The 23,231-nt window shown below is 33.5% G+C and overlaps 1 protein-coding gene across 3 annotated transcripts in view; it reads right to left on the reverse strand.

Moving 5' to 3' along the window:
- LOC145286240 (nuclear receptor subfamily 2 group E member 1-like) overlaps nt 1-23,231 on the reverse strand; it is a 103,555-nt gene that overhangs the window by 26,810 nt on the left and 53,514 nt on the right. For all 3 annotated transcript variants that reach the window (XM_080135058.1, XM_080135059.1, XM_080135060.1), the window contains 3 exons: nt 14,848-14,929; nt 13,751-13,769; nt 11,807-11,942 (listed from right to left, as the gene is read on the reverse strand). In XM_080135058.1, the coding sequence (XP_079991184.1) occupies nt 11,807-11,942; nt 13,751-13,769; nt 14,848-14,929 (237 nt within the window). The remainder of the gene's footprint in view (nt 1-11,806; nt 11,943-13,750; nt 13,770-14,847; nt 14,930-23,231) is intronic.

Here is a 23,231-nt window from a genome sequence, read left to right on the forward strand (position 1 = left end):
AACGTGTGGTACCGGAAGGAAATATTTCAATAGCGCCCTAACCGCGCGCACGCGCACACTGAGATTTTCACCGATATATTGTTCATAAAAAGTATAATCCCCTCTAACAATTTGTTACCGTGTTTAAGTTCATTTCCAATATATGCATCGATATGGTTTTTTAAACACATACGTCTATAGTAGAAATAGTATGAGAATATATCTATTAGTGGCGGGACGATTTATCGACATCGGAAGTCGGAAAAATCGGAACATTAAGGAGAATCGGAATTAGTATCGGAAAAATGTTCCGATGCCAAAAACGATTCTTTGAATTGTATCTTCCTCTGTTGATAGTAATGATAAAATAAATATTTATTGATTTTAAACTAATAGTAAAACTTAAATCGATAGATCATCTCTTACAAGTATATATTTCTTTTTCGCTTGGAAAAATATCTGCGCATTTAAAGTGCGCTGTTATAGTAATTGAGGAAAAAAATATCCGCTCCGTAGTTAAATATTTAGGGATTTAAAAAAAAAATCGAAATCAGAAAAAATATTGGAATCGTCCCATCACTAATATGTATGGCAATTTACTACACAGAGGCGTCCATGTTTGATTTCTGTAGATAAGCATCAGGCTGATGCATTCCTGTCGGAATGAAACGTGGACGCCTCTATGTAGCTCAAAATATATATATATATTATATATATATACACGCACACAACAATACATATGATATTTTAGCGTATCTTGCAACGGGCAACATCGCGCGGCATGTTGGTTTGAAATAAAATCGAACATTATGTGTGTTGTGCCATATTCTTTTTTATAATTTATTGGAATCGTCCCATCACTAATATGTATGGCAATTTACTACACAGAGGCGTCCAAGTTTGATTTCTGTATATAAGCATCAGGCTGATGTCTTCCTGTCGGAATGAAACGTGGACGCCTCTATGTAGCTCAAAAGCAAATATATATATATATATATATATATATATATATATACACACACACACAACAATACAGTATATAACATCGGGAGCAGCTGATTTGAAAATTATATACCTATAAAAGTTAAAACGTGTGTGTGAGGACACTTCTCAACCTATATACTCAACGAATTTTTTATCTACAGACTTGAAATTTGGTATATAGGATATTCAGACACGTGGAAAATTTTTTATCGGGTTTCATCCGGAAGTTGAAAAATTGGTACGTGAGAGGGTCATTAGATTTTCATCTGTTTTCAACTGTTTCACGACTGCGTATGCGCAGTCGTGAAACATGACAGCTTCCTTTGTTAAGTACAAGTTTGTTTGAAAACACCTTTTAAAGAACATGTCAAGTTGGCGTAATGGTTATTGTACTTGATTCACTGCCTTTATGTTTTGATTTCGATCTCAACTCGAGTATTTTTTTTTTGTATATTATTTTTGAAATGAAAATCAAGTACTGCTTTTTGCTTAAAACGACATATTTTACAAAAATATTGATCCATCGACTATCTTAACAAGCACCGAAAAGAGCTCAACGAAATATTCTTTTAAAAAAAATGAAAGTGAATGAAATGATCTTCTATTTCTTCTATTTCTACCTTTAACGCCCCTTCTAGAATCTGCCTTTACCGTTTACCCATCGGCAATGACGCTCCTCCTCCTCACTTTTTTTTTTTCTTCGTGCTGCACGCGCTCTGCAAAAAGAGAGAAAAAAAAAAGGATGGAGAACGGCGTTCGTCTGACTCCGCCCCCTAAAATTGTGTAGTCATTGACCCAACCCTCTTTCACCGGTTTCCCTCGGGCAAAGTCATTATAGCTCGGTATCTAATTAACCCATTAAATCTAGATGCATAAAAAATCACTTTCAAATTAATGAGGAAAGAAACAAAGAACAGGAGAGAAAAAAAAGGGAGAGAATATGCGCTGAGGTTTTAGTTTAATATTCAAAAGTCATTGTGCGGTTAGAAGTATGTGTGGGTGTATCGGTCTACGGCCTTTGGGGACCACGTATGTATCAGGAAAAGTAACAGAGACAATTAGGTGATATATTAGAAGCATAACGAACAAGATCTCACGCATATATATATATATATATATATATATATATATATATATATATATATATATAAGTTATTCCAACCCAGATTTATTTAATTCTCACCCATAAAATTTTATTTATGTTTTTATGAAGCACGTCTTACGTGTTTCGTTGAATAGCGGAAACTTACCAAACAAATCAAAGACATGTTCCTCTGCAAACCCTTGGAAAGTTTGGGTATATATATATATATATATATATATATATATACAGGGGGGCGTGGCTCAGAGGCTAAGAATGAGAGTGGATAGTTGTATGTTTTAGTTTCGATTCTAGCTGATGGACCTCCAGGTCATATATGTGTATATATATATATATATATATATATATATATTTAGGTTTGCTATTATTACTATGTACTAGGTTCAATATAATAATCGATAGAAAATTGTTTCTCTAATAATACGTAATCTGCATGAATTAAAATATGATATTTTAGCGTATCTTGCAACGGGCAACATCGCGCGGCATGTTGGTTTGAAATAAAATCCAACATTATGTGTGTTGTGCCATATTCTTTTTTATAATTTTTTTTTTAAATTGGGAATGATTTTTTCATCATCTTGTGTGTGTGTGCGTGTATGCGTGTGTGTGCGTGTATGCGTGTGTGTGTGTGTGTGTGTGTGTGTGTGTGTGTGTGTGTGTGTGTAAACAAGCGTTTTTAGCACAATAAAAGTGGTGGACGAATATTTGTTTAAAATAGACATATATACACATACATAAACTAATATATATATATATATATAGGATTGTTTATTTATATATAATGTGTGTGGAGGGAAGACGCAAAAACAACTATTTGAATGCCTAATTTGCATACGTCTTTATAAACAGTTTATTGCTAATCGCCTGCTTAAACATATAAAAAATTTAAAAAACTAATTTGAAAATACGCTTTATGTGGAAGTTAGTGTTAGCTGAAGCCATAAGGCGCGGACATTCCCTGCAATTCCTATAAAAGTATCCGTTAAGATGGCATTGTCCGAAATCCAAGATGGAAGTTATCCTGAACGAAACAACAGCTGGATAACCCGTATGGGGCTTTCAACGCCCACTGTTTTGTTGTTATACTTCGTATGTTCTTGTAAAAGGAACCAGATAAGGTAAACTTAAGCTACGTCCAATACAGTCGATTCTAATTCAAATTTAAGCGTAAAAGACCGATACATGGGCGGACGAAGCCTCATATAAGGGTGTGTGGACACATTTAAAATTAAACGCAAAATAAACAAAACACTCCTATTTTAAACTGAGACATGAAAAAAAAAGATCGCATTTATATTATCTATTTATATATCTATAAAATTATGTGTGAGAACTCTAAACCTATATACTAAACTAATTTTTCATCTGCATACTTGAAATTTGATATATAGGGTATTCCGCCACGTGGAAAACTTAATTGGTTTTAACCTAGAAAAAACGATTGCTAAGGGGTCATAATGGAAAAATTGATACTTAGGGATCATCTGATTTTTATTTTACATGACAACTTCCTTATCTTAAGAATAAGTAGGTTTGAAAAAACTTTAATGATCGTGACAAGCTGGCCTTATAGTAATCATATTTGACCCACTGTCTTTAGGTTTTAGTTTCAATCTAATCTCAAGTATTTTTTGTTGTTGTTTTAGCTTACAGAAAGTAACTGTTTAGAAAAAAAGAAAACAATACTCATATACACATGTTTCAGTTTCTTTCCGTTTTCTTGCTTCATTTTTTTAAGGAATTTAACATTACGTTTTATACCGGGCAATGAAGGGTATATCTGCTAGCGATCCCAACTCGAGTATTTTTTTTTTTTTGTATATTATTTTTGAAATGAAAATCAAGTACTGCTTTTTTGCTTAAAACGACATATTTTAAAAAAATATTGATCCATCGACTATCTTAACAAGCACCGAAAAGAGCTCAACGAATATATATAAGGTTCATACGTAATGAACCAGCGTTGTAGTTTGCGTATGTATGTGTATTGGTCCTACCATGTCTTATGACATGTATAGAAATATCTGTACGTAAGCACGATTATAAACCCTTTATTATAACTTACTATTCCTTCACCCCTTAACTCGTTTGCATTTGCTGACATTAATTTAAATGCTTATAATCTTGCCATATTGTATCACCCCTCCTCCTTTCTTACTGAAAGATAATGTACCTATACTGACCCTTTACGTATCCCTTACGCCTTTCCCCTTCCCCCCTTTCCCCCACACCGCCATCTATTTTTAAGTGTAATATGTCACTTGATGTCGCCCTTTCCACTAGCGTTTTAATATTTCATTTTTTATATATTAAAAAATATATTTCACATCTTCATTTAAGGACAAGATGCCCTGAATAGCAGATGTAAACGTTATTTCTCTCGCCTGCTGTGGAACAGTAAAAATAATAATATATATAACTTGAATAGTCTCAGGTCATTAGCAATTAATGAGTTCATGTTTGCAAAGTAATATGCAAAACGTTTCGTATAGGAAAACATTTATTATGCGTTTAATGTAGAACTGCACGTTGTTTCTTTATACATAAGGCAATTTATAAAGAACTACAGTCTCCTCCTCGGTTCTTTGTCTTCAATAATTTTCTTCCTACAATGTAAATATTTGAGTCGGGTTCGTCAGTTTGTCTTGTGAGCTGTTGAAACATGTTAATAAAATATAATTCGACTTGATTCCTTCCAAAAATATACTTTGTCTGGACTGGAATTCTTTTCCGATAGTTGTCAACCTTAAAAAAAAAACGTAACTAGGTATTTCTTTATACACAGTTACTTCCCTTTGAGTGGAACATAAATATGGAAAACAGCATTTTTCTTAAAAATATATATTATTTTCAAAATAATTCGTATTTTGGGAAATAAATTATGAAAACCAAACAAACCGTGTGTAAATATGGAATAATTGCATATTTGCAGACACAGGGGACTTTGTTTTTAAAGCGGTCCGTACTAAACGGTGTAACCAAATCTGAATATTCTTTTCGACAATAACATCTACTTGATCCGTGTTTATTATCTAGTTTATTTATTTTTGAACAACTACGCATTTTTTGTTCCATTACGTTTATTTTATTTTTTATCTAAAAGAAAACAAAAAAAAAACTTTTTGAACTAAATTAATTTTCTTTCCCATTTATTAATTTCATTTGTTATATTTAAAAACTTGATTTAATATTTACTTTCAGTATTAATCACACTTGTAATCTTTATTTTCAGTAGTAATTATACTTGCAAATAAACATTTTAATTTATGTTTAAACTATTTTATTTATAACAAATTAGTTTTTCTAAATAAACATATTTCCATGAAAATAATCAGTTTTAATATATTCTTATGTGTCAACTTGCCTTTTTTGTCGGGGCATCATTTTGCACAAGTGGAAGTTGCTTGTCTTGCTAAATATGCAATTACACCATAAATACACTAGTAGACAACGCCGAATCAGTGTAACTAGTCGATTATATAAAGGAGAGATGTCTGTTCGTGTGTGTGTATGTATGTGTGTGTGTGTGTCTTGCTAAAACTTTTTAAATCCAAATCAGACAAGATTGATTCTGGTACTTCTTAAAGGACAGAGATTCGGGCGCATAATATGTGAAATTTAGAAAAAGTTTTTTTTATTTTTCTTGCCTTAATGACTGCAGAATCTAACGAGGTCACGTAAAATCGTCTCTTAAAACTGTTTCAGCATTTGCGCATGAGTGAACCGCTTCACCTCTCAGATACGTTAAGTACATAAATTTGCAATGTCATAAATTTTTTTAATCGTAACAGCTTAAAAAAAACGTTTTCGCTCACATGCCCCTATTCCGATTTCAAAGCAGTGGGCCGACATCAATGGATTTTTTTATAAACTGAAAATTATTGCACTATAAAAATAATGAAATTAAAACAAAAATCAGCAACTTGATTTTCTTTTATATGACACGAGCAACAACGGATAGCCCTGATAGTCTATTATATAAAGGGAAGTTTTCTGTGTGTCCTGCTAAAAGTCAAAGACAAAACATTTATCCACAAAGTTGTATATAATCTTGATCGTCGTTGCCCTAGATGAATAATATAAAAAATTAGAAAAAAACATTAATTAGGGGTTAATTGAGCCATGTTTCAGCGGGGTGGTCGATTCTGTAGTGATATTATGCACTTATTTGGAAAGAAAATGACTAATTCCATGAGGAATCTATTATATAAAGAGGCATTCTGTGTGTGTGTGTGTGTGTGTGTGTGTGTGTGTGTGTGTGTCCGTCCGTCCAGCTAGAGAGAAATGGGTAAGGGAAAGAAAGAGAAGCTGATATATATATATATATATATATACAGAGAGAGAGAGAGAGAGAGAGAGAGAGAGAAGTCTTAATAGAAATGGGCTATGTTGGATCAGGACAACGCCGCATAAACCTTCTAGTATATTATAAAAGAATGATGCAAGAAATATTTGCTTGCAAACATGTTATTGGTTTTCTTACGACTGATAAACTCAAATACAAAAATCTGTGATAATCCATAATTATCACGTTTTGGTGATGTTTTTCACGTTTCTAATTCGAATCTAATTTTCTTTTTGCCAATTCTTTTCCTTATCAATCGATTAATTCTTTAGAAGCAGACCGAAATATTTACAATCTTGCCAACAAAGTTTCTTTCAGCATTTCAGGCTGCCAATTAATTCAGTTAAATTACATCGTGCCATTTCCAGTATTTTTATCCTCCAAAAGTAAAATAATAATAAAAAAAGGAAACTTTCAAAATAACAACAAAAAAAAGCAAATAAGAAGTAAATGAGGCTGGTATTGGTTGTTTCTCGAAATCGAAAGAGAAGAGAGCAATGGCCGCGTACAAACAGAGTAACTGCTTTGCCGTTGAAAATAATTGCCAGATCATGTTTGGTTAACAAATTAAATGGGAAGGAAGCAATTGCCATTTCCAGCCCCGACTAGCCGCTACAACGACCACGCCTTTTTTGTATTTTACCGATTGATTACGCAACCTAAAAATATCACATGGATATTCGAATATTCTTAAACTATACGCAATATGTTCCTTTCGTCCTGTGAAGATAAATGAAAGCACATAAAGCATCACCACTACAACAACACATACAACCATACACACCACCACTACAACACAAAACCATATCATGAACGCATTCACAACCATACATACCGCAACAACATAATCAACAACAACAACACAAAACCATAACACACAATCATAACACACAACTATGCACACTACCATAACACTAACACCTACAACACACAACCATAACGCATAGACACTCGTGCACAACATCACAATATTACAACCAACAACACACAACCAACAAGTGCCCTTCATCGGGATTAGCTAACTTCTCAATCCCACTTTCTGACGTTGGTGTCACAGTTATTGCAGTGGAAGAGAACTAAATACCCTTAAAAGATTCCCAAGTTTGAAAGTGTCGACGGAAAAATTGTGATATAACAAACGAGACGAGAATAGTATTCTGAATAAGTTGAATAAACCAAATTGTCAATCCTCATCTCAAAAATGCTTATACATGTTTTTGTTGTTAATTTAGGGATGGAGGACATATCAACCCTTTTCAAACATGCATTTTGTCGGCTGTACTTATTACACAGCATCTCAACTTTTCAAAATTTCATGCGATATCCGATTATTTAGGACCTAAATAAGGGGTCTCCAAACTACAGTCCTCGGGCCAGATCCAGTCCGCCAAAGTCATTAATCAGGCCCGCACAGCTCTTATGAAAAATGTAAACATTCAGAAAAATTTCTTTAAAATGGAAATGCGTGAAAATAGTTTGGTGTTTTTTGTTTTTTGTATGTCGGAAAATGACTAAACAAATGTTTGGGGGAAGCAATTTTAATAAACATCAAAGCTAACGAGCAAAACGGTATCAAACACGACTATGTTATTTTTGTTTTTGCCGCTTAGCTCTAAAATTCAGCGATATGGCTCCAGGTTCGAAAACTTTGGGGACCTCCGAGTTATGTAAAAGGGGTCAACTTCAACTCAATATTATAAAATACAGTTTGGTTGCTAAAAAAAAAAAAAAGCGCGAAACTCGAGGTTGTAAATTTTATTGTTTAAACTGTATTACATTTTTTATTATAAATTACAAGGCCACACAGCGTTGCGGGTCGTAAAATTTATATAAATATTGTATCTTAATTAATGTAGAGTAGAAAAATGAAGAAAAAAATGAAAAAAAAAATGAAAAAAAAACAAAAAAACTGAGACATGTTCATACGAGTATTATGTTTTTCTAAATAGTCCACTTCTTGTAAGTAAAAAAAAAAAGTACTTGAACTGAGATCGAAAGTAAAACTTAAGACAGTAAATCAAGTACGATAACGATTAGACTAGCTTGACACAATCTAAGTTTTTCAAACCTACTTATTCTTAATATAAGTAATGTGCCATGTGAACGATTCACGCATGCGCATTTGTGAAACAGTTGACTAACAAATAAAATTCGATGACCCCTACGTACCATTTTTTTTTTTAATGTTGACTCCTTAACAGCCTTTTTTTCTGGATGAAAACCGATTAAAACGTTTTCCACGTGTCTGAATATCCAATATACCAAATTTCAAAATTCGTTGAGTATATAGGTTGAGAAGTGTCCTCACACACGCGCGCAAACATTCTAACTTTTATAGATATATAGGTTATTATTGCATCTGGTTTATCCACTGTTTCGATTTCAATACTCAAATTATGGAAAACAACTTCCAGACTTTCAAAGGCAGGTGATAATTCTTTTCAAAACTGAACATTCGACTTAGAGACTGACAAAATGTCCAGCTGTGTGATTTTTTTTTTCATTTTTTTTTTTTTTTTGACAATGATTACGAAACATTAGTTTGATAACCCTGTTACGAAATAAAAACTAGGTCTTTTAACAGCTGCTAAGATCAGTAGAAAAATACTGCAGTTATTTCAGAGTTTTCTTTCTTTTGAACTAGTTGCTCTAGAAAAGCTTCAGAGTCTTGTCTATCCTACTATTTCGCCGGAAGCTAGAGGTGGATCCATATAAATATATGGATCCAAGAGAAAATTCCAGAGAAATCGAAAGTCACAGACTTTCAAAGTTACGGCAACTGGTATTCATCATGGTCGCCTATCGAAATACTGATCCAACCCAGTCTTATTTAACTTTAACGATTGTTGTTTCGACGTGATATAATCGATTCGTGCACCTGTTTTTGTCATATCAAATAAACACTAACGCTCATCGTTAATCCGTCTGTCACTCGTCAGTAACTCGAATCTGGATGATATGATTTGATAATTCAATTTAAACATCCTTCTAAATCGCATAAACTTCGATGAATTTCCTGCTCAAAATATACAAAAATGATCACAATTTGACCACGCCTCATTCATCTACTTGTCTTGAACTCCTATAGAACACTCCATGACATTTCTTTTGTATCTCTCACTAAAAAAGGTGGAGGGAAGACACATTTTTGGCCAAGAAGCGTGTCTGAATCAATGGTATCCTTCGGGCACCGTCTAATAACATGGGCAGACCGAGCACAATAAGCGGAAATATGGCTCCATATTGCAGATGATGGCGCAGAAGTGAGTATTTTCGTTAGCCATGAACAACGGCAAAATGAAAAGGGCGTTCGGACGTGACAACTGTTTATCAATTCCTCACGCTCACTGCGGCTGAAGATTGACCAACCGGAATTAAATGGCGTGGAAGACGTGTTTTGCTCTCGAAATAACCAAAAGATTGTAGAACGCCTTTTGTAGTCATTTTGGGTACTTTAAAAATAAAAATAAAATAAAAAGCATGAATAAAGAATATTATTTTGGTTTTGTTGGGCGAGTTTAAGAACATCGGTGTTAGAAGCGAACACAGGAAGTAGACGAGTCTCTGAATTCCTCAAAACAAGGCTCGTTTATTTTGTAAAAAATATAAAACAAACAAAAAAATCTAACTTAATCACTTTGTGGTTTAAGGTCGCTTCCATTCTTTTGATTTTAAACATGCTTATATTTTTTTTTTTTTAACAAAGACAGTTATAACTGTTTTCTAAAAGAACAGTCATTAATAATTAAACGAACAATATTATGTATTATTTGGATTATTCGGACCGCTGTTATTCCAACAACGTTTTAACCGATGTAATATTCGAAGCGTGACGTAAAGAATATAAGTGCTTAGTAATAAGTAATTATAAGTGACAGCCTTCATGAGGTTAAAGGTTCATTCAATAATAAAAATGCAACTGCCAATTACTTAAGATTAATATCTGGTCATGGCTGACGAAATAATTGCACGATGCCCCCGAAGATTAAATAAAGGTTTTTGTTCGAAGTTCCGCACTGATTCTCGAGTTGGATATAAAGGTTTCCAAGTTCGACAAAATACACCTGAAGAAGGTCAGTGGTTACATGACCTGAAACATTGCAAGAATATCGCTAAAGATGAGACAAACAGTCTGAATAATCAAAATACAGATTACTGATCCTTATTTCAAAAATAAAATCCGTAACAATTAAATTTAACTTTCAAAATTCTATTAAAAATGATACTTATGCAGAAGACGAACTGTGCTATTTTTAGATAAGATTTTCAAGTGAAATTAACTTTTTATGGTATTTTTGCCTATTAGATTGTTAGGTGAAAGCACTCTCTCATATATATATATATATATATATATATATATATATATATATATATATATATAAAGCATTTATGTGTGAAAGAGAGGAAGAGAGAATTCAGTATGGACTCTGAAACGATTGAGCCGATTTTTACGAAATTTCACAAAAATGTACTTTATGTGTCTGAGTGTTCTTGGATAGGTTTTGTCTCGGAATGTTTCTGATAAGTACCGAAAATTGTTAAACAATAATCGGAAAATAGGGGAGCTGGTTTTTACCCCATATTAAAAACGGCCTTGTGCCTAATTTGCTTTGGTGGGGAAGCAAATAAATACATTAAAGAAAGAACAGTCCGATTTTGAAAAAAAAATTAACACCTTACAAATCCTAACATCAAAAGTGCATTTGATAAGTTTTATCATCGCATAAGGGCCCGGCGTATAAAATTAACGGTAGGTTCTTTGATAAGACAGAGGCGCGTTCGAAATGAATGTTTCTGTTTAGGGTACAATTGAACCCTGATACCTGACTTTGGAATTTTAAATTAAGCTATTATATAACAATATTTTATAAAATCAAAAGTATGTTCTCTACAGTGTAATGTATACTACAATGTACTATGGATTAAGTCACTGCGAGGAGGAATGCAAATTGTTCTCCCGGTGTTCTGCAGTGGGTCTCCAGCTAAAGCAGGCCATTAATCGATTTAATTGAAAAAGATTTCACGGATTTCGGTGACTTAAGTATGGGAAGGAACATTCGTTGATCCTCATGTAATCCCGGAAAATGTTGGGTCTTCCTGCAAATAGATTTTAAAAAGCTTCTTCCACATGTAAAGAATGGGCTTCCTAATAATGCATGCAAGGTCAATGCATAAGCATCATTAAAATAATAAATAACTGACACTAAAAATGAAAGTAAAAAGATTTCCGAGAAACGTCGAGTAGGGACAACTAGTTAAAAAAAAATAAAAGTTGGTGTTCTTCCCCCCACCCCCACCCGCCCCCTTGCTTCCCCAGAAGTAGGGAGCGCTAGCCTGGTGGCAAACAAACCTCGTTGGGGGGTTGAAAAGAATGAATGGGTTGTGCGACTTACCATCTTTGTTCATACCAGCTTCTAAACACTTGTTCAACCGACATGCTCGGCATTGGTTTCTGTGGGTTTTATCCACGGGACAATTCCCTTGCCCCCGGGATTTGCATATGTATTGTCGATTCCGGCGAATGCTCCTCTACAAACGATAGAAAACACGCATTAAGTTACAGATTTTGAGTATGTACGTAGACGGGGTTGGAAACTAATCAGAAATTAGCTTTCTCAAGAATGGTTTTATGTTATATATATGAGAGAGAGAGAGAGAGAGAGAGAGAGAGAGAGGGGGGGATTATTTTGGAGTTCGATTGATAGTAATATATTTCAAAATGCACGCACGTGTATTTTTGAGGTTGCCTTTCAGGAGTCCGGTCTCCTATTGATACTGGAATACACACTCTCCAACGTGCATTCTTATATGATGGTTTTCAGGGGCGACTTCGATGTAAAGCAAGTCCTACGCAGTCTAGTCATACTGAAAATAAACTGTGCTAACCTCGTTTTAAACAGAAGTCACTCTTGAGAGGAAACACACACGGAGGTACACACTGTAGAGAGTGTTCTAGTGATCATTCCAGTAACCATAGAAGCTAGCAGGCTCACGAAAAGTAATTTCAAAACCTACCTGGCGAAACCAGTATATATATATCTGATCTGAGTGTACATTATATATATACACACACACAGGGTGCCCCCCAAAAAAACAAGAGGTCATCTAGAACATATGCTGTAGAACGGAGAAAAAAAGGCCAAAGACCCTAGTGTTTTGATGTGATGTTTTGAATATAATAAACTAGTTATGACCAAAGTTTCATTTCATTCGGACAGAACAGTAAGAAACGGGGCCTAATTAGAACTGGGCCCGTTTTTATGGGTCACCCTGTATAAATATCATGATTCGTTGGTTACAATAGCATACAATAATATATCACCCTGTATATACATCATGATTCTTTGGTTGAGGAACAAAATTTACATATTGCAATCATGAAGGTAAAACTTATAATTCATGATTAAAAGTTAAATGCATAAATCTCGTTAAAGAAAGAAAAAAAGGGGCGAAGAAGATCAAAGAAGAATAAAAGGGGGGGGAGTCAGCTTGCTGGTTTCGCCTTCGCTTTCTTAAAGAGGAAAGAATAATAAAGAGGGTGTGTCAACTGACCGGTTTCGCCTAGATACAGCTTTGAGAAAGCGAGTGCGAAACCGGTCAGCTGACTCCCCCTTTTGGAAATAGGGTACGGATATGAATATCTCCAGTATCAAATAATCCTTATGGCTGTAAAAAAAAAAGTGCCAAAAATAGGATATGTATGATGGATGATCCCCTTAATATGCTTAAGGGCCAATATCGTATTACCCACTACACAGTTTAGGTCATTACCTTTCCAACGAGATTTCATCTAGTAAATTCTGAACAATAGTCGCTGAGATTTGGAACTTATAAAAATTGCCAATAAAAGGTACCTTTTTTACACTCATAAAATGTTTCAAAGTCATTTGTTTTCCTAGTTTTGCATATGAATTACAAAATATCTGATATTCCCCCAAAAAACCTTTGGCCTTGATGGGGAGGAGACTAAAACTTGCTGCTATGGTTTCAAATGATCTGAAATAACAGCAAGGGGAGACTTGATTCCAAATATTTCTTTCCAAAAGAGGGGAGTATAACATATGAGAAATATTTGGAATCAAGTCTCCACTTGTTATTTCAGATCATTTGAAACCATAGCAGCAATTTTTAGTCTACCCTCCATCAAAGCCAAATGTTTTGAGGAAAAAAATATATATATATATATATGTGTGTGTGTGTGTGTGTGCGCGCGCGCACTTTATTGTAATTCAAAGCCCTTTATACATAAACAAATGGAGCATATGTGTGTGTATGTGTGTGTGTACGTGTGTGTAACATTAAAAACGTGATAATACGATAAATAAAATTTGGCTCACCTTGAAAAATCCGGCGCATCTGTTATGAAATAGAGAAAATGGAACAGTTTAGTTTTATTTTATTTTGCAGATAGTAAACCCATAGCTGGAGAGAGAATATATAAGATAGATACAGAAATGAAAAGAAAAAGAGGGAGAAACACAACGAACGTAAGAGACAAATTTTGTTTTTGTTTATTTTTTTAAAAATTCACTTGTTTTGAAAGCCCACTTTTTGCCGAGTGATGTTTTTGTCCTTTTCTCATTGCAAAATTCAATCATGTTCTGCAAACAAATATTCAAGGACAACATTTATTCTATACAAACAATTAAAATGCTATACATAAATATTTGAAAATATGAGCATTGAAGTATACCAAAAATTGCTAGATTCGACATAAAATAAACCGAAAAGGGGGTGATATGTCGCAAGACAAAATATCCAAACCAATTGTTTCAGTTAAAAAAAAAAAAAAGATAAACTACAGAATAGTTAACAGTCGAAAAAAAAATTAATAAAAAATATTTCTAGCAAATTTGTATGGTTTTAATATACTGAAACGTAAATATTTTTTCTTTCGGCATTTTATTTCAACTAACATGGTTTATCGACACATGATAAAAACAATAGCTGCCGATATTTTCATTAATTTTGCCAAATTTAGTGTGGTTTTACGGTAGGTTTATTTAAGGAGGAGCTTACCACAAGGACTTAGAGTTCGTGTTAGGGTAAGTATTTTTGACTTTTTTTTCACCATAACCCCTTCAAACTTAAAATGGATATTTTGGTGGTCGGGTATCGATAAGCGAGCCTGCATCGAAATGAATGCAAAAGTATTAAAAGTATAAGAATCTCGAGAAACTTTAAATTACTTTTGTATAAATTATTTGTTATTTTCCGGGGGGGGGGGTGAGTTCTGCATTATTCTGGATTTTTACGAAAAATTATTTTAATTTCGTGTTATATTTTCATGTGACCTGGTTGCCTACAAAAAAGTACATCGTCACAATACAAGATAAGTAAAAGTGTTATTTTTTACCATTTTAATTCGCATTGTATTTTTTTTATTTTAATTACCATTAAAAATGAAAAAGATTCATTATAATATACTACTTACCCATCACAAGCGTAAATTCCATAATGTTTCCCTGAAGAATGATCTTGACACACTTTACAAGGAACATTCACCAGGATTCGACCTATTCAAAACAAAAGAAATCCTAATATTTAAACAGGAAATATTAGTTATAAACCAGATTCAGAGATTACGTTACATATATATATATATATATATATATATATATATATATATATATATATATATATATATATATATATATGTATGTGTGTGTGTGTTTGGAACTATGTATATATGTGTGTCTCTATACATACAGTGGGTGTAATAAGCATCCGATACAAAGCAAAAATTTGATTTATTTTTTAAAGTTCTATTTTACACGAAAACAATAACAAATTGCTATTCTAATGTACATTTGTATGATAAATACAAATCTCGTATCAAAAATCATATAATTACGCATTCACTAGACATGTACGGTTCAAAAAGTATTTAACAAAGAAAAAAATAGTTTTAATTAGCCAATTGGTCATGTGATGATTCAGAGAGTTACGTAAATCCAAATAACTCTTGACGGCGTATTATTTATTTTGGTAAATTAAGTCGCACTGTTTATACAATGTCTAAAACTAGAGACTTGCCGGAAAAGACGTGAAAATCAATTGTTCAGTTACATATGGATGGCTCAGAGTATAGAAAAATTTCAACTATGTTGAATATTCTAATTTCGACCGGTAGTGACATGATTCGTAGATAGAAATCCTACTAGTGCACTCCAAATCTGCTACGTTTAGGGTGTTCTTCCAAAATTTCTATTCGTATGATTCGACTTTTGGTCCATGAAGTGAACAATGATCCACGAATAACTTGTTCTGAACTCCAGAAAATATTAGAATAATCTGGGACACGTGTATGCAAGAATACAATTAGAGCAGTGCTTCGAAAGAAAGGATTCAAATCGCAGACACGAAGAAAAACTCTTTTGTTAAAGCCGATTCATGTCAAGAATCATCTGAAACCTTCATCTGGAGAAACCTTTAAGATTTGGGAATAAAGTATGCTATGACGAAACGAAAATTGAGTCATTTGGTCGAAATAGTCTAAGTCATGTCTGGAGACAGAACTCAGCGTTTGGCCCAAAGAATACCATCCCTACAGTGAAGTTTGGAGGTGGAAGTATAATTGGTTGAGGTTGTTTCTCTTCAGCCGGCCCTGGAAAACTTCACATCATAGAAGGGAAAATGAATTCTTAAATGTATCGGGCTATACTTGACGATAAACTCTCAGAATCTACAGAAGATTTGAACTTGCCTAATGGTTGGATATTTCAGCAGGATAACGATCCCAAGCACACGACTAAGGCAACTGCTGTATGGTTTCGGGAGGAGAAAAAGTTATTAGGATGACCAAGTCAATCACCTGACCTCAACCCAACTGAAAATCTGAGGGTACAAAAAAGAGATCCGAGGAATCTGACAGAACTTAAACGAATCTGCCAAGAAGAGTGGGATAAAATTCCAGTTAACATTTGTAACAATCTTGTAAAGATCCCAAACGTTTGGAAACTGTTATGGCGAGTAAAGGTCATATTACTAAATACTAATATTTTTTCTTTGTGTTGAATACTTTTTGAATCTTAGATATGACATTTATGTAATTATTGGGTGAATATATGAGCGTGTGTGCATGTATATGTAAGTATATATATGAGAGTGTGTAAGTATATGCATATGTATATATATATGTGTGTGTGTGTGTAAGTAAGCATATGTATATGTGTGTGTTTATGTATATATGTGTATATATAAGTGTGTGTGTGTGAGTGTGTATATATATATATATATATATATATATATATTTGTAAATGTAGATTTAAAAAATTTAAACCAATTTGCAGAAATAAGACTTGATACAAAGCTGATTTCGTATTAGTTTTCTGAAATCATAAAACATTTGTGGTTTTCGGAAGAACACAAAAATGGAGAAAAAAATCTAAAAGAAAAGCAGAAAATTCCGATGTAAGAAATGGTTTTGCATTCGTTTATTATTTTATATTCGGATCGACGTTGACGAAAAAAAAAAAAACAAAGTTATCGTCAATTCTGATTGGATAATTACGTTATTTTTTATTTCATTGTTATATGTCGCTCAACTCCAAAACCACCAAAGTCTAAGCTATTGTTGAAGTGGGTTGTACTGTTAGTGGAAGTGTATTGTCTTGTGTAGTTCTAGAAGGTTCATCCTTCCAGACTTTGCTTTCTTATATTTAGTGAAAGGTAATTTTATTATTGCTACCGATGGATCCCTATCGCAGAATGCCGATGGGGCTGCCTAAGCATTTTTTGCTTTGCTTGCAGACTACACCACTTTTCCTCTGGATTGGTGTTTTGTAAATCCCAAATTTCTGACCTTGTGTCCCATCCTCCTGGCCAGATAGAGACAGAACCCCAAGTAAACACACGTATTTTTATGTATCTCTAGTTATATATAAAAGACAGTTTGTGTGTGTGAGTGAGTGAGTGAGTGAGTTCACTTCATGTGTCTGGGAGTGATTCCGATGAGTATCAAAAATCGATAATCGAAAAAATCTGATTAAAAATGAAACAGTCTGATTTTAAGAAAAAGTTCACATTCTGATACAGCCTAACATCACAAATGTATTTTATAAATCACCGCACGCACACAGAAGGGCCCGACGTATAGAATCAACAGTAGGTTTTTAATAAGAGAGGCGCGTCTAAAATAAATGTTTATGCCTAGAGCACTACTGAATCATGATACTTAATGTTTGCATTTTAAACTTTAATTAAAGCCATTATATAAAAATAATTTTATAAAATCAAAAGTAGGTTTCCTACAGTAGCAATGTAGACTACAATCTATTGTGGACCGAGTCATTGCAAGGAGGCATTTGAAGCTTCCTTCTTGTGCACAGCAGTCAATCAATCGATTAAAAAAATAAAAAATAAAAATGGACAACTACACGGATCCCAATGACAATAAATGTATTTGAAGTATAGAACATTTGTTGATCTTCATTTAATCCCGGACAACGTCGAGTCTCCATGCTAGATTATATATATGTAAGAAATATTGAAATGACGAAAATAAATTAGACAATTTAAAAATTTATTAAATCAAGGGTTTAAGCAAGAAATACATACACAAACACACACACACATATATATATATATATATATATATATATATATATATATATATATATGTGAGAGAGAGAGAGAGAGAGAAAGAGAGAGACTGTTCTGGCACTACACTATCTTTTCTGTTATCAGTTAGAAGAAATCCTTCTACACTAAGACTGAAAAGGAATGTGAAAGTGACCGAAATATAGAGGTCTATAAGATGAAGATAGATAGACAGGCAGAACGAGAACGACAGATAGATAGACGGGCAGAACAAGAACGACAGATAGATAGACGGGCAGAACAAGAACGACAGATAGATAGGCAGATAGATAGATAGATAGACACAAAGTAAACACAGAGAGAGAAACTAGAAAGAAGTAGTTTCGTTCCCGGAAGCGTCAAGGTGCGCTAACGTCAACTTTCGGCGACATCAAAGTCGGTGAAGGTGGCAGACGACAGAGGGGAGTGGCGAGCTTAGCGACGGCGACACCGTTTGACAATGTGTAATGTTCTCGTTAACAGATAAAAGAAATGCAGGTAGGAAGAAGACCCTTCCATCTCCGTCGCCAGTCATTATTTGTTGAACAACGATTGATCCCTTCCCCATTACGTCAGTCTACACCCCTCTTCTCTTCATCCTCACTCGATCTTCCGAGTTTCCGTCATCTCCCTATTTAAACCTTCTTATCCAGTATCACTTCGGACTGAAGGCTATCCGTTATTCGAGACATCAAAAGAAATCAGCATCGACAAGTTTATGCGCATCTTTTCGATGGTTCCCAAACCAGAGCCACTTGACTCCCTAGAAATAAACTTCAAATTGCTGAAATTTGTAAATTTTATCAATAGGATGCCCCCTCCTCTTCCAGAATAAATGTAATATTGTAGTGACTGATATGATTTAGCCAAGAGCAGAATAGTCAATTTCAATATTAAGACCAAGGAACACTATTTTCTCTACAATTTTGATGTCCTTGTGTCTAATTTAGAGGCACAAAACCATCTCATAAGAGGCACCTTCTAATGAGGGTAGAAACACTCACATATATACTTGCACATACATACACACACACACACATTGGGTTTACTTTCGGCAGTCTCGTAACTCTTGTTTCTCTAATTTTGTAATTCCATGAGCGATGTTTCTGACACGAAAGAATGATTTTCTCGATTGAAATCTACCAATCTCACACCTATCGTTGACTGTTTTTTCCTTCAACCAAGTGGCTTCAAGCCTTGTCTTGAGCAATTCTATAAAAAGGTTCTCCTGTAGCATATGCCTCCCTGATTCTACTTTCCCTTTCGAATATGCATGCGTAACGTAATAGCTATTGTTCGTGTTTTAATTTTAAGCCTTGCAGCAAACATGTCTTCATATGTCAGACATTAACGTCAAAGGAAAAAATAAATCCTAAGTTGAACGTTTTGGTTTCGATTTTCAGTGGTGGCACACGTGTGTGTCCGTGTGTGCGTGTTTGTACGTGTGCATCCGTGTGTGTTTGCGTGTGTATGTGTCCGATCGATCTATTACTTGTGTTAACCAAACTCAGGCACGGCAATGCGAGGCCGGACAGGTACAGCTAGTATAATGATAAATACGAAGTCTGCATCAATCAAAATATCACATGTAAGCGTATTTTACGACTGGACAATACCGAGCAGCCTGCTAGTCTTACATAAAATACATAAAGAAAAATCAACAAATTTGTCAAATTAAAAAGAAATTTCAAAACTCTCGGGCAAATCAGCCACCACATAAAATAAAATTTCACTTTATAAGCGATTTCAGAATCGGATTTGGTAAGAGTGTCGGAATCGGGATTTTCGTACAAAATCAGTAAGTGTATTGAGGTCGTCCCATCACTAATTATTATCGAAATGATTCATCAAAGTACTTTTTGGGAATCAGCCAGTTGTTTCCTACAAATCATTTTCAATACACATCCTAGGATAGGGTTCACTAAACTACGGCCTACGGTCCAGATCCGGTCCGCAAATATTGAAAAACGTAAAAATATTCAGGAAAATTTTTGTGAAAATAGTGTGGTGTTTTATTATTATTTAGAAAATGTTTATTATTATTTAGAAAATGTTTATTATTATTTAGAAAATGTTTATTATTATTTAGAAAATGTTTATTATTATTTAGAAAATGTTTATTATTATTTAGAAAATGTTTATTATTATTTAGAAAATGTTTATTATTATTTAGAAAATGTTTATTATTATTTAGAAAATGTTTATTATTATTTAGAAAATGTTTATTATTATTTAGAAAATGTTTATTATTATTTAGAAAATGTTTATTATTATTTAGAAAATGTTTATTATTATTTAGAAAATGTTTATTATTATTTAGAAAATGTTTATTATTATTTAGAAAATGTTTATTATTATTTAGAAAATGTTTATTATTATTTAGAAAATGTTTATTATTATTTAGAAAATGTTTATTATTATTTAGAAAAATTTTTTTATTATTTAGAAAATTTTTATTATTTAGAAAATTTTTATTATTTAGAAAATTTTTATTATTTAGAAAATGATAAAAAATAATGAGACTATAGAGAACCAATTTCAGTAAAACACAAAGCTAATAAGCAAAACAGTATAAAGCATGTCCAAGTCATTTTTTGTAATTTTAATTTTGACTTACATAGCTCTAAAATATCAGCAATTGCCTTTCCCCACGTTCTAAAACTTTGGAGACTCCTGTCACATGGGAATAGAGGCGTGGCTTTTGCAAACAGACGAGTCGGAGAACGAGCGAGTCTGTCAATATTTATGGCAGCTATGCGAGCACTGGGCGTACGTTTTTATTGACAATCATCATCGGCCTTTATCCGTATTGCAACACGGATAGAAAACACGAAAAAGAAAGAGCTAGGTGTGACGGTGTTGTCGACTCCAGTCAAGAGTCATGTTGTATCAGGTTTACATCTGCGACCTGCAATCCTATAGATCTTATCAGATCTCCTCAGCCAACACACGCACACTTCAACGTCTGCATGTTTTTGTAACTTCGCCATTTCGGCGTCAAATATCCGCCAGATTCCCCCATCCATATCACCTCAAAGTTTGCACTGTCCACTTCGATCGAGTCTCAAGTCTTTGAGGAAATCGATCTCTAAGTACCGAATAACACTGATTTTCTGTAACAAATTAACTCCATCAGATAAAAATAACGCGGACATTATCACACTAATACAGTTACGTCCAGTTGAAAGTTGCATGGAAAATGAATACAATTAAAAAATATAGTAATTATAAATTTATATATCTGAAAAAAAAAAAAAAAAAAATTAAAATTAAGAAAACATGGCGCTTGAACAGTATGGCGCACATGTGAAAATCACACACATTATATATATATATATATAATTCCTATTCCTGTGTGTTTGTGTTTGTTCACAATTCGATTAATACATACAAAAGGTCTGTTACTTTCCTAATTAATTTTCATACTGAAAACTTACTTGCACTTTATTTCATTTATTTCTATATATATAGTATAATTCTTGCAAAATATGCGCTCAATAGGTAACCTCATTTGCATATTACATTAAGGAAAATCGATTTTACTAAATAGCTGTATGTGAGTTACTGTTTATAGCGAGAGAATTGTTTTAAGTGTTCTACTTAAGATTGTTGTCCAAAGTTGATTATTATTGATAACATATTTAAGTTAATTTATTTTGAACTAGCAGTTCAGCCTGGCTTTGCTCGGGCCCTATGTACTGGTCATAACTGGCCCTACTTGTGAATACACTTTATGTAAGATTTCAAATATTTAGATCAAAACTTGTCTGAGTAATTTCGTAGAGACAGCAGAGGTCAATTTTTTTAAACTTTGACCACAATTTTGACCCCTAAGATTTATTATTTTGATCTCAAATCAAAATAAAATGTATTACGCATGTCTAGGTTTCCATACATCTAAAATTTCATGTCTTTAGACCCAAAATTGGCGGAGGAATTTGGTAGATTCAAAGGTCAGCTCTTTCAACTTTTTACCTTTTGGCAGCCAAATTTTCGCCCCTAAACTGATTAAAGTGCTTGCTGCATGTCTGAATACCTGTTATGTATAAATTTAAAATGTTTAAACCCAAAATTGGCTGAGTAGTTTGTTAAACACCGCAAAGGTCAAATCTTTTGAACTTTGACCCCTTGGCAGCTCAAGTTTTCGACCCAAACCGAATAAAACTTGCCCTATCTCTGAATACCCTTTATGTAAAAATTCAAATGTTTAGACCAGAAATTGGCTGAGTAATTTGGTAGAGACTGCAAAGGTTAATTTTTTAAAAATTTGGACCCCTATTTGACCTCTTAACATTTACTTTTGGGGGCTTAAATCAAATTATAAAGTTAGATCTATGTCCAAGTAACCTATATTTTAATTTTCAAGTTTTTAGACCCAAAATTGGCGGAGGAGTTTGGTAGAGTTTTTAAAGGTCAAATATTTGAACTTTGACTCATTGACAGCCAAATTTCTGGCCGAAAACCGATTAAAAAGATTTGCCCAAATCTTAATACTCTTTATGTCTAATTTCGAGTCTCTAGACCGAAAATTGACAGAGTTATTTGGTAGGGAAATGTACACACACACATTTTCACTTTTATAGACATATAGATTATTATCACCGACATCGATTTTTTTAGAAACTGGTTTCGAGTTGTTTCCCCTGGGCGCCACCTTTTGGACCAGATACAATATTTCCCTTAAACTCTTTAAGCTGCGGCTAATTACGTTTAATACACATGAGAAAGTGTCTTTACAAAAGAAAAAAAAAAGAAAAAAAAAGCCAGTAAAGTGCCATACGAAAAAGCCAGTAAAAAAGGTGTCTTTATCAAAAAAAAAAAAAAAAAAAAAAAAAGCCAGTGAAAGAAATTCCATTTTTTCTTAAACTGCTCACCAAATCATACTTCTGCTTAAAAATACTTTTCTCCGGCCTTCGATAACTCTTTAAACTGCGTAAATTACGTTTTATACATATTAGAAAGGGCCTTTACGAAATAAATAAAAAATCAGTAAAAAAAAAAGTAAAGGAATTCCATTTGTTCTTACACTGCTCGCCAAATCATACCTCTGCTTGAAAATATTTTTCTCCAGCTATAACGAATCAAATAAAGTGTCACCTATTAGATGAAATATATCCTTTCAAAAAATTTTTAAATTGCGGCAAATTACGTGGCCGTGTGAGAAAAATAGTTTGCCGGTAACAATTCTCTTTCATGTTTTACGTTCGAGCCCGGACACCGCGGCTCATTTTTTTTCTT

This window comes from Euprymna scolopes, chromosome 10 (assembly GCF_053919585.1).
Source record: "Euprymna scolopes isolate OS-2025 chromosome 10, ASM5391958v1, whole genome shotgun sequence".
In the NCBI taxonomy this organism is placed as follows: domain Eukaryota; kingdom Metazoa; phylum Mollusca; class Cephalopoda; order Sepiida; family Sepiolidae; genus Euprymna; species Euprymna scolopes.